This window comes from Arvicola amphibius, chromosome 8 (genome assembly GCF_903992535.2).
Source record: "Arvicola amphibius chromosome 8, mArvAmp1.2, whole genome shotgun sequence".
NCBI classification, from domain to species: Eukaryota; Metazoa; Chordata; class Mammalia; order Rodentia; family Cricetidae; genus Arvicola; species Arvicola amphibius.
In genome coordinates, this window is record NC_052054.1 from 112,754,355 (window position 1) to 112,766,582 (window position 12,228).

The 12,228-nt window shown below is 45.6% G+C and overlaps 1 protein-coding gene across 1 annotated transcript; it reads right to left on the reverse strand.

Annotated features, from left to right (window-relative positions):
* Positions 1 to 3,879: 3,879 nt before the first annotated feature.
* Kcne4 (potassium voltage-gated channel subfamily E regulatory subunit 4) lies at positions 3,880 to 5,156 on the reverse strand. Its single transcript, XM_038340823.1, has 2 exons — positions 5,081 to 5,156; positions 3,880 to 4,481 (listed from the first exon to the last, which is right to left on the reverse strand). Exon 2 carries the CDS (start codon positions 4,453 to 4,455, stop codon positions 3,943 to 3,945), a length of 513 nt encoding a protein of 170 aa, XP_038196751.1. The 5' UTR covers positions 4,456 to 4,481; positions 5,081 to 5,156; the 3' UTR covers positions 3,880 to 3,942.
* Between the last annotated feature and the right edge of the window lie 7,072 nt (positions 5,157 to 12,228).

Genomic DNA, 12,228 nt, shown 5'->3' on the forward strand with positions numbered 1-12,228 from the left:
TTGCAGTCTCCTGAGAAAAGCATCCCCAGAAGAGGATGTTTCCGTGACCCTATTTGCAGATGCATGCCCGGGACACAGTTTTAAAGGAAGATGGAAGCTGCGTTGGCTTTGGTTTCACACGCGCTGGGTGTTCCCCAGCCGCTGGCTATTCCTTTCATGACCAGCTCGCCAAAGAGTAGGCCCAGCATGTTATCGTCATGTTGAAAGAGAGAAGTCAGAGAGGATGGAGAGCTTCCCTGAAGCTCCAGAGCGCGCAGTAGCAGAGTTAAACTAGAAAGTGGACCCGACAAAGCTGGGCATCTACCAGCCTCCTCAATACATGGTTCTCCTGTAGTCCAGCCCTAGCCTGAGGCGATGCCCACTGCCTTGCTGCAGCTGCCTGAATGTCTGCCCAAGCCCCAGTCTCTGCCTCCACAGTGTAGCCTGGAGTTTTCTTCAGCGATGAGCCCTGACTTTTGAGTATGGAACTTAAAAAGTGTGGAGTTCAAAATGCATTCTAAGATCAATATTCTGCCTACCACATCTCAGGTTAGAGTGGCATTTTACAGGACGATTCATGATCACTTTCTCCACTTGAACCATGGATGAGCATGTCTTCCCACAAACCCTCCAATCACAACCCCCAAAATCTGCTTTCCGACCAAGATGCGGAGCCAAATGCACTCAAGCCTTGACTCAACTTCTGCCCTCCCTGGGAGTTTTGATCCCATGATTCTGTCCTGAACGAAATCGCTTCCTTTGCAGTATCTCAATGTAACTCTAACATACAAAGGTGTAGTTAGAGCAGCATGGAGCCGGCAGGATGGCCCGTTTACCTCATCCTGTGCCATTCACGTGCTTTTGAAATATGTTTCTAATATCTGAGGTGCACGGGGCCAAGTTCCCTTCGCAGTTTTTCACACGCATGAGTCAATCCACACAGACCAAATCCCTTGGGCCTTAGGTTCTGCTTAGAAGTTCTTTTTTTTTTCTTTTAAGGAAAACAAATATTCCATTAAAATGACACAGTGTACTCTGCATATTTTTAGGACAATTAGAGTTTAGAATTCCCTCTTCTTCCGCCCATCACAACAAAATGTTTTCTTAACTATTTCCTCACCAAGAATGAATAGAAACTGAGGTAAAGTTTTCCTTATCTTTAATATATTCTTTTTCCATGCTGCTTGTCACTCATACTGGATGATGGATTGAGGCCACTGCTGTATTATTCCAGAAGGATCCAGGCTCCCGTGCTCCGCTGCCAGATCAATCCTTCTTAGGCAATTCTTTGCAAACCTATGGAAACATTTATTTGAAATAGAAAAGACAGAAAAAACTCACGAGAAACAGACACACATATAGCTAAGGAGATTTTTTCCCCTTGTCTGCTTAGTTTGAAATTGGGGTCATAGGTTTTGGGTTTTTTTCCTCAGCACTTCTGGCTGTGAAAATGACCTAAGAAAGGAGAAGCTACCTAGGCTGGCTATGGCTCAGCCTGTGAGACAGAGACACCACAAGGCTAAGAGGAAGACCTCGAAACCGTTCTCACTGGGGAGGAGTCTGAAACAGACCCCAGCTGTGGACTTTGCGTTTGATTGCGTTCATAAGTCTGTTCATATGGCAACACCCCGCCCGTTAAGCCCAGACTGCTGGGGCCACACATGTGGATGACGTTTGCCAAGTCAGGGTGCAAATCAAATGTTTTCTTGCAACCAAATTTGGAGAGACATCTTAGCAGCACTTGCCAAGCCGCTCACATTCAAGTCCAAAAGCTCCCAGGCCTTTGCAGAAGGTGATGTAAGACCATCCTTGGCTCGTTTTCCAAAGTGTATCAAATGATAAAAATGACCCTACATGCTCACCGCGTGGCCAAAGACATGGCTTTGTGGGAGCCTGACCCTGGAGGCGAGCAGAATCCCGTGATGCCTTGCATTAGCATAAAAACTAGAAATTTATGTGTAGATTGAAGGATCAAAGAAATACGACTTCTCGGGGGAAAAATGTGTTTATTTAAATTAAAAAGTATTGTGAAAATTACAAACCATTAAATACAAAAGAGAATTGTCTACAACTCAATGTATGAGAAGGAAGTATATACATCACTTTGTAATAGGCGCAGACAGACTTGCACCAAACCAGGATTAAGCAATGGAAAATGTGACAACGCACATGTCTGTCGCAGTAAAGTTTCAGAATTCAAGTGATTCCAGGCAAGAGGCCAAACTTAACTTGGCTTCTTTCAACTTAAAGAGCCCCCTTTGGAGTTGATCCACATTCTGAATCTTAAAGTGAACAGAGGGCCCCTTTCCCCCCTCCAATGCAAATTACCTCTACCTCTGTGTCAAAAACTGATTGAAAAACCAGCTCTTATACTGTTAGTCCCTCCCAGGGACAGTAGTAACTACTTTGTCTCCAATCCAGGGAGAGCTAGGATAAATAAAAATTAAAAAGGGTTTTCATTAGAGTCCAGCTTGGCATTTGGGTTTTTTTTTCCTGCTTACTCTCGAAGGTCTTCGGTGGGCAAAAGACCTTCTGCAAGTTCTGGACCACAGGACGACATGGAGCACTGGCAAGTGACCCTGTGAACCTCCGTTTAGCCTTCTCTTTCCCTCAGCTGGGAACTTTAACATCCTCCCTTCTACAGAACTCTGCAGAGGAAACTGTGCTGTCTGCCTCTTTGGTCCCGTCCTGGGAAAGCTACATTAAGGATGGCTGCTGCTCAGCCCCAAATTCCCCAGTTACACGATCTAGTCTCCAACTGCGCCTTTAAGTCAACACATCCTTCTCCAGACTAAGCGGCCAAAGGGAAAATACTCGGTCCAAACTTCCTCACACCAGGCCTTGGAGGATTTATCACACAGTACAAAGTCTAAAGATGTCCTCCCAGCCCCCTGGGGCTGCACAGCCTCAGGAGCCTCATGAAGGCAATGAACCTCATGATGACAAGCCCAGGACCACACAGTAAATGAGCGTCAGAGCTCAGTTCAGGAAACACAGTGTTTGGACCTCAGCTCTGTGCAATCTCTCCTGAGTATGCATTTCTAGGTCTCAGCTACGTGACAAAACCCCACATTGTGAGGCCCACACATGTCCTCTCTGGCTTCGGAAACCTCGGCTGGGAAAAAGAGCCATAGCAGAGCTATCGATGCTTTTGCCTCATATAACCCTACCATTACCCAATCTGTAAAGGTCAGGAGTGCCACCCTGAACAGCTATCCTGAATGCGGGCTTGATTCTGTGGAAGCTCTCTGACAAAGAAAGCCATGCTCACCTGCAATGCTGTACAGTCACAAGTTAGAGTTCAAGCTCACAGGTGAGACAAAAGCTCAAAATAGGTCATAGCTTATACCCTCCGCTAATGCGGAAATATGTACACATTGCTTTCTCTTCTTGCATTGTGCAAACAAGCTGGGTTCTACCTCCAGCTTTCTCCATTTCGCAAATTGCCTGTCAAGTATTCCCCTTCATAATCCAAAAGACCTCCCAAAGAAATGTGTAACTCTCTGTGACCAAGTGCCACAGGCACACAATAAAGATACTTACAGCCAATTAGATCTAGAAGAACAAAGCTCTAGGCAAATTAACAAATCAAAAGTAGTCCTTCAGCCTGCCCTGGGCAGTTGTCAGCCCTGGGCACAGACAGATGCTGCAGAAGTTACCCAGGGCATCCAGTGAAAATAACAACACATTATCCAGCCAGATGCTGAACAGAGACCCCCAACACCCAGACCCCAGAGTCGATGGTCATGCTGGGTGTCTCTGGGACTTTTTCATTGGTGGGTCCAAACCACAGGAACCTTGAGGACTCCAGATGAGCCTTGTCTCTCCCTCCCCCATTTTGGGGGCTTGCCCACAGTCTGCTCAAAGTGGCAGCTGCAGAGCAAAAGTGAAACCAGGCACTTGATAAATATCTTTCCTCGGTCAAGCGTGGCTCACGGAGCCACCTCTAGGGTCCTGGGGGTGCTAGGAATTCTGATGGATGTTTTCTGAAGACCCTTCACTGCTTTCATTGAGAGGCGTCTCAGAGGTCTCCTCCAACTCATCGTCAGCCCCTTCCTCCTGGATAGTGAGGTGCACATCTGGAGAGGAGGACTCAGAGCTCACGCTATCCCCTTCCATTGAGCAGAGGGTGCAGGACAGCGCAGGCGCCACACTCTCTTGCAGCATATTCAGCATCACGGGCACCTGCGTCGACCTCAGGCTGGACATCATGGGCAGCGGCTTCATAGCCTCCCCCCACAGCCTCTCCTCGTCTTTGTACAGCAGCAAGAGGCTGGACTTCTTCTCGCGCCTCTTGGATTTCATGTAGCCCAGCATGATTCCGATCAAGAAAATGCCATAGAAGGACATAACAACCAGGACATAGAAGTATTCATTGCCATTGCCACTGCTGTTACTAGGCACACGGGACTCGAGGGGGCTGCTGGAGGCTGCAGCGCTGGGGTGTGTGCTGTTCAGAGACTCCATCCTCAGCATTGAAACGCTGCTCACACCGTGGGGATCTGGGGAGAAAGCTGCAAGTTAGACCTTCCTCGTGGATTCACAGGACAGGCAGAAGGCAAGCACATGGCTCGTGAAGTTGCAATAGATCGAAAGAGGTCATCAACAACAGGAATGAAAGAAATAGCAGAACGGAAGGCATCTTGTCAAACAGTTAACAGGGGTTAGCACTGAGGGCTTGGAGCAAGTAAGAAAGCAAGGGAGGAAATGGAAGAAGAGAGAAAAACTTTCACCAGATAGAAAGATAGTTAATAAATGGATAGATGATAGATAGATAGATAGATAGATAGATAGATAGATAGATAGATAGATAGATATACTTTATTTTCATTTTGGAAAATAACCATGCATTCATTCTAAACTTTAAATATTATAGACTGTATATGAATTCATAGAAAAAATATTATCTTAACATTCAAAAGGCATGCTTTAACTGGCAAGGCAAAAGCAAACTTTGCATTTTGTTTCAAAAGCTTCTGCTTTCTCAAATCCAAAGTTAAGATTCCTTAGAAGAACAAAAAAAGCAAGAAAACTTTTTCTATTAATAGTTAAAACTATTCCTCTTGCGTGTCTCCGAAGACAAGGAGGCTCGTTCACTTACCAAACGCTGACAGTTCGTCCCAAGTGTGGAACTCCTACACGGCTGAATCTGAGGACGTTTTCCTTCTGTGTCAGGCTCTGCGCTCTGACAGCCCCGCTGCTGTCCTCGGGATATATAGTCAAGTCACGTGTTCCGGGAGAAAAATTTACAACAGAGGTTGACTGTGGCGGAGCCAGCAGTGAACTCAAAGCACTGCACTTCCACTCTCTGAACTTCGCAGCTGGGATGAGAAAGGGGGAGGGCAAGTAGGAGCTGCTTGCTCCTCCTGCCTCAGCTCAGAACAAGATGCTTCAGGTGGCCAGAACTATGTGCAAAAGAGGAGAGTGTACTGTGTTTGAAATGTTACCCCAAAGCCGACTGCCACTAAGGAGAAGTTTATGTTTCATTTCCCTTGCAGGAAGTAACCAGTACGTCATCTATAGGTTTTCACAGGAAATCTAGCCCTGTCCTTAGAATCAAAGACAGTTGGCAGCAAGCACAGAATTTATAGTGAAGGAATTATGGTTTCCATTTTAAATTCTTCTACTAATTGAAAAACCCTTCCGTAGCCAGTGCCTCGGACTGGTGTGGTAAAATTGTTGGCTAATGAGGGACAGGACTGTTCAGCAAGCAGAGTTCTAAGAATCCTATTTTAAGCTCTTTTCCTCTGAACCACTCTAAAAAGACAAGGCTAGCTAGCACAGGTTAGCCCTTTAAAAGCAGAGATTCTACCTGCCTCACACCAAGCTCACAAATACATTCTCTAGGGTCTCTTTGGGAATCTCCCAGATTCTACCCAGAGATCGGTGGACATCTGTAATCCAGTGGTTGAGAGGCTGAAGCAAGGGAACTATGATTCCATGTCAGCCTGGGCTACAAAGATAAACCCCGCTGGAAAATAGAAATCTTCCAGGTTCTCTTTTTAGTGATCTGTGTGAGGTGGAAAAGTGGCGGTGAGAGCCGTTAAGAATCCTATAATTATGGCCATGCCTCTGAAGCAACCACACATCCTCGTGTATCTCAGGCAGGTCATGAGAGAAGCAGGTATTCTCTCAGTGAGCCACCAAATGAGGATCAAGTTCTAAATACCTATGCGGGCCCCTTGTGAGTGACACGGGAAGAATCACCAAGGTCTTGGTCACCAAGTCACTTGCTCCCTGAGATGTTTACTCTAAAAGGTTCTCACTCTAAGTCCAAGCAAACTGGCAGTAACCTGGACTTCACCTCCAGCAGCCTCCGATCTAGGAGCTGCAGTGGGACTGGCATACAAGCCAACCCTAAACAAAGCATCACGGAGGGGTCTACTGTCACTGAGTTGAAGCTGAGGAGAAACACAGAAACCTTCCTCTGACTGTGTAGCACACATATGGCCCTTGTGCCACAACTGTCTTTGTGAGTCTGGCTTTGTGACAGACGCAAATTCTGACAGGCATCCTGAGAAAAGAGTTGAGCCAAGAGTCCATGGTCCCAGACTACTCACCTGATGCTTTGTCCTGTGGTTACCCCAAAACTCCGCAGCTGGTGCTGAGGTCTTATCTGCTGATGATCCCGACACCAAGGTCATTCATGCAATGACATTTGTTCATATCAGTACTGTGTGATATATACTCTGCCTGTTCAAAACTCCTCAGCTACATGACAGACCTGGCCTTTTCCACCCACCCTCCACATAAGGGCTGTCAGACGTCCATCCCTATGTGCCCGGGGTGGCGTATCTGAAGGGTAGAGTAGGAAAGACCTGTGAGAAGCATTCCTGTTGGTACTTGCTGTAGTATTATTGCTCATGGACCTCGGGATGGATGAGACTAGTCATCACTGCGGGGTGGGGTTTGCCAGGCACTGCAAACTGGACAAGACAAGGTAGGAAAATGTGTCACCAGGTTTAAGGAGCGGGAGCTACCAGGTGTGGGAAAGACAAGCAGAAGCTGAGGAGCCAGCAAAATTAATCCCAAGCCTGAGCCTACAGCCCCAAGGCACTAAAGTCAAGACAGGTCCTGGCTTCTGGAACAAATACAGAAAGAAGGCCAAAGGACTAAGAAACTAGAAACAGAGGGAGGGTCGAATCCAGGGCAGGGATTGTCACAGACGCTGGGGATTCTAAGAAAGACCCATGAACCCACAGACCACCTGTTGGTGACCCCGTGACCTCTGAAGCTCCCAAACTCTGCAGGGGTCTTTTGAGGAAACAATTCAACTGAGCACTGTCCTCTGGCAGAGATGATTGCTCCAATTATGTGGTTTGATGCCATGGTTGGGTCCTCCCCCCCATTACCAAAGCTTCTTCTGGTTGCTTCCTGGTGTATAGACGGTCTTCCTCCAGACTTTCCATTGCTGCTCTTCCTTTCTAACTTGCCCTACCCTCAGACTGAAACTCAAGATTTGGGCTTGCAAGCTCCTACCCTGTCTCAGAAGGTAATGTGGGGAGTGATTGAATGTAGCGGGCATGGTCGGCCGGCAAGAGAGCAAACCACCAAAACATGGATCTTTTAAAGGTATTTGTGCCCCTCAGACAAGGGATTGGTCAGCTACCCCATCAACTGAAGAAGACACATCAATGTCAGCTGCTGGCCTAGCCATATACTCTCAGTGGTGAGCACACTTACACACACATGTGCAGCACACAAACACATACATACACATACACACCCTGACTCATACCTCCCCTCTTAAAATGAAATTATCTGAAAATATATTGTTGTTTAAATTTATAAAACAACTACAAAGACTGTAGAAAAATTGAGATGAATTCTTGAGGATGTTGGTTTAAGGACCCGAGTTTGGTTTCCAGCACTCAAGTCAGGCAGCTCCCACCCATCTGTGACTCCCACTTGGAAGAATCTGACACCTTCTTCAGGGCTCTGTGGGCATCAACACACAGACATACAAAAATGCATATTACTAAAAAATAAAAATAAATAAATGTTTTAAAAAAATAATCAATTGATTATATATTTCCAGATCTGTTTCTCAACTCTTTCAATAAAATCACTTTAAATTAACATTTTAAATAAGCGTGAGATATGTTACAGTCAAAACCCAGCGGGATTAATCCCAAGCACTCAGACGAGATTAAGCATGTGCAGGGTGGTATGGCCATAGTCATACATCCCTTTCCCTCAGAAAGGAGAGGCAGGTGCATCTCATTTGAGGCCAGCATGACCTATATAATGTGTTCTGGGATAGATACAGCTACATGGTAATACCATGTTTTTTAAAAAAAAAGTTATTTACCTAGGTGTCTATTTTTTACCAAACTCACATCAAACCTGTGAAATATTACAACCATTTCATTTTAAAAAAAGAAATCAAAAGGCCAAAGACTAAGCAATTTTCCCCAAATTGTACCACTAGTGATAACACCAGGAGAGAGAGAGACAGACAGAGAGAGAGAGAGAGAGAGAGAGAGAGAGAGAGAGAGAGAGAGAGAGAGCGCTTTTCTGTATGGGTCCATGAACACACATGTGTGCTCATGCATGAGGAGACTAGAGGACCGTGCTGTGCATCTTCCCCAGCTGCTCTCTGCCTTATTCTTTAAGATAATTTCTTTCAATTAAGCTTGACCTAATTGATTTAGCTAGATTGGGTAGCCAGTGAGTGAGGTCCAGAGGTGTTTCCCTGTCTCAGCCGTCCCAGCTCTGAAATTCCAGATGTGTGCCATGGTGTCCAGCATTTTACATGAATGCCGAGACTCGAACTCAAGTCCTCATGTTTGAGTGCCAGGCACTTTCTCTACTGAACCATCTCTCCCTGTAGATTCAGGGTTTGAACACAGTTCTGCGGAACACCAAAGCATGCTTGCTTCTGCTCTCCTTTGTCTCACTGAAAGGAAACTAAAATGTAATTCAGAGATAATAGGAAATGAAAGTTTGGTATTTATTCAGTTTCTCTGGGGTTTTTATCAGTCTTAAAAATATACATTTAGATGACCAAGTTCTCAAATGTAAGTATGAACATTCCATTACAAATTGTTATTTTTTTCTGAAGTTCATGGTATTCTCAACATTAGAAGCTGTGCTTCCTTAGAGTATTCCAGAAAGAATATGTCGGTGAAAGGTCAATACCTTTGCCCTATATCCATGTGACCCCCCCAATACAACCATTTCCCTTTAGCCTAGATGCACAGCTTGTCTTGTCTCATGTTTTGATGTAGTGTGTTGTTTTCTTTCTCTCTCTCTCTCCCCCCTGACTCATGCCGACACACACTTTCTCTGGAGCTCTCCGTATTGGAGTACTTTCATTTCCTGATGACGTCATTTTCACCAGATGACCCAAGAGTCCCTGGCCGCACATCTCTGGAATTATGTTAACAGCTTCTGTGACTAAACAAAGTCCATGCTGGGATAGCAGCAGAACCATGAATCTCATCGGATTAAACACAGAGGGCAGAGATCTGACCCAGCTCTTTCTCATCTATGCTACGTGACTGGCTCCGTTGCTTAATTTCTCTGTGTTTTCGTTTTAGCCACCCGCAAGCATGTCAAGAGGCAGGCGTGTCAAGGAAAGGATCGTTAATTGTGCCAAGATTCTCATCAGTATCCCATCACCCACCAGGCTCTCCCACTCACTCCTGAGCAGGCTGCGCTGCAGGTCGGGCAGAGCTGTGCAGAACAAACCCCCTGTGCCCACCACTGCTTTTGCTCTTCCAGAAACTCATTCTGAGAAGCTGTATCTGGGAATGCTCGTGGTGGGTCACCCCTGAGTCACCCTCCCTGAATGCAGAGTTTTCATCATTCCTAGTACTTGGAATAAGACAGGAATAGGGCTGGGTATCTGCCAGGTATGTAACACAACCTCTGGGTCCTCCCTATAACACCAGCTATGCTCAGGAGGATAAAGCTATGATCAGGATGTCTTAGACATCATCCAGAGATGGCTGGGAGGAAAGAACCCACACCTCATGACAGTCGAGATTAATGCTGTTATTAGCTCACATTTATTATTTATTTTTCAAACTTTTCGCCTGGTATTTATTTGACGAATATTTGGATAACGCCTACAAGGTACCAGGAATTGCTCTAAGCACTTCTTAGATGTTAGCCTACTTAAGCCTCATAAAAACCCTATAAGGTGGGGCTAGAAAGATGGCTCAGCAGTTAAGAGAACTGACTGTTCTCACGGAAGACTCAAGTTCTGTTCCCAGAACCTTTGTCAGGAGACTCACAACTGCCCATTACTCGAGCTGCAGGGGATCTAATACCTCTCCCAACCTCCTTCAACACTTGCACTTGTGCACACGTGTTCACATGCACACGCAAACTCGCATACAACTGAAAATAAGTAAAACAAATCTTCAAATTAAAAACTGTAAGATTGTGTTAAATTGACTTTCCCCGGGAAGATGTGAACAGTTGCTCTGCCCAGACAGATGCCAATGAAAGGCTAAAGCAGAACCACACCAAAGCCCAAGCTGGCGAGAGCAATGAGTTTATTGGGCTTCCTTATAGAGTGTAGCCAAAGGGTTCCCTGAGTGTGGGTAAACCCAAAACAGCTGTAGCACTGCAGAATCCCCCACCATGAGATCAAGGAAGTTTCAGTAACCCCCTCTCTCCACTCCCCACAGTACCAACTGGGAATCCAACCCAAATCTTCTGAAAGAGCAACCAGTGCTCTTAAATCATTGAGTCATTGACTCATCTTTCCAGTCCGATAAGAGTTGACTAGAAAAGTTGTGGGATCTGCCCCAGATTTCATCACAGAGTAAGGAAATGGTGGCTCTAAAGAACAAATCTGAATAGTGGTGGGAACCAAAACCAAGGCTTCTGGGACACCTTGTAGGACCTGCTTCTTTGTCCTAACCATCACGTGTGCTTAGCTTAGAGCAGTACCAAGCACATAGCATGTATCCCCTACCATCATTAGAAACACCGGAGGAATGCACAAAAGAACAGACAGTGCATGGAAGCTCCATGCATCATCTAACTTACATTTAAATTTGAGGACCAAAAATTATTGTTCGCTCTTCGTTCCCAGCACCTAAGATGGCACCTGGTCCTCAGTGACCGTAAGATATGTGTTACCTGAGTAACAAGGAGAGTGTGCTAGAGGCTCTTCTCAAACTTTATTTGATTTTTGCAAGAGACTAATGAAGACAATGAGCAGTGTTTTTTCATAAGGGCCGATGATGAAGCCTAAAGGGTAACGTGTCCTGTCACACAGCAGGAGGCAGTGGTATTGGGAGAATACGTCCCACCTCCTACCGAAACAGCGCCAGACACATAGTCCCTTTCTGGGACACACAGTGCTCAACGGCTGTTGTCCACTTCCTCTGGCCCCACTAATGAAGAGGTCAGGCTGAGAAAAGGATATTGATGAAGAGCGTCAGGGATTCCAGCTGAAAGCAGAACAGACACTTGTTTTTGTTCAGTGTTCTAAAGCTTTTACAAGATTTCCTAAGACCTTTTAAGTATCAGAAAGTTGCACAGGAACCCCACCAAATCCAAGATCCACTTAGCTCTAATTCTTGCGTGTACCAGAGGTGCCTTGCTCTGGGAAAAGACTCACAAGCATTTAAGAGCATTTCACAGCTTGTGTTGGGCTTTTGCAAACCAGACTAAACTAGGGATAGCAGGAAGTGGGGATCTCCCTTCCTCCAGGGATCTGCTTCCTGTGACAGTCAGTTCCCATCACCTTTCTCCATCCGGCTCCTCCAGACACAGCTGGGATTCTAACATGTGGGGCAGCCCAAGGCAAACAGGCTTTTTTTACTCCTCTTTTGAAGAGTCTCTCTCTCTCTCTCTCTCTCTCTCTCTCTCTCTCTCTCTCTCTCTCTCTCTCACACACACACACACACACACACACACACATGCACATATAGATACACACAAATACACATATACATACCCATATATATACACATGCACACACACTTAAATGCATAAACCAATACACATATACATACATACACATACATACACACACTCTCACACACAGAGACACACAGAGAAATACACACATCCATACACATGCACACACACATATATATACACATGCACACACATAATACATACACAAATACACATATACATACATACACACTCTCACACATACATACACTCAGAGAAATACACACATCCATACATGTGTGCACACACACAGGCGTGCGCATATTAAGCAAGTGGTCAGTCACTGACCTGCACCGCTAGTGGCAAGAGTGTCTTTCTCTCCATAGT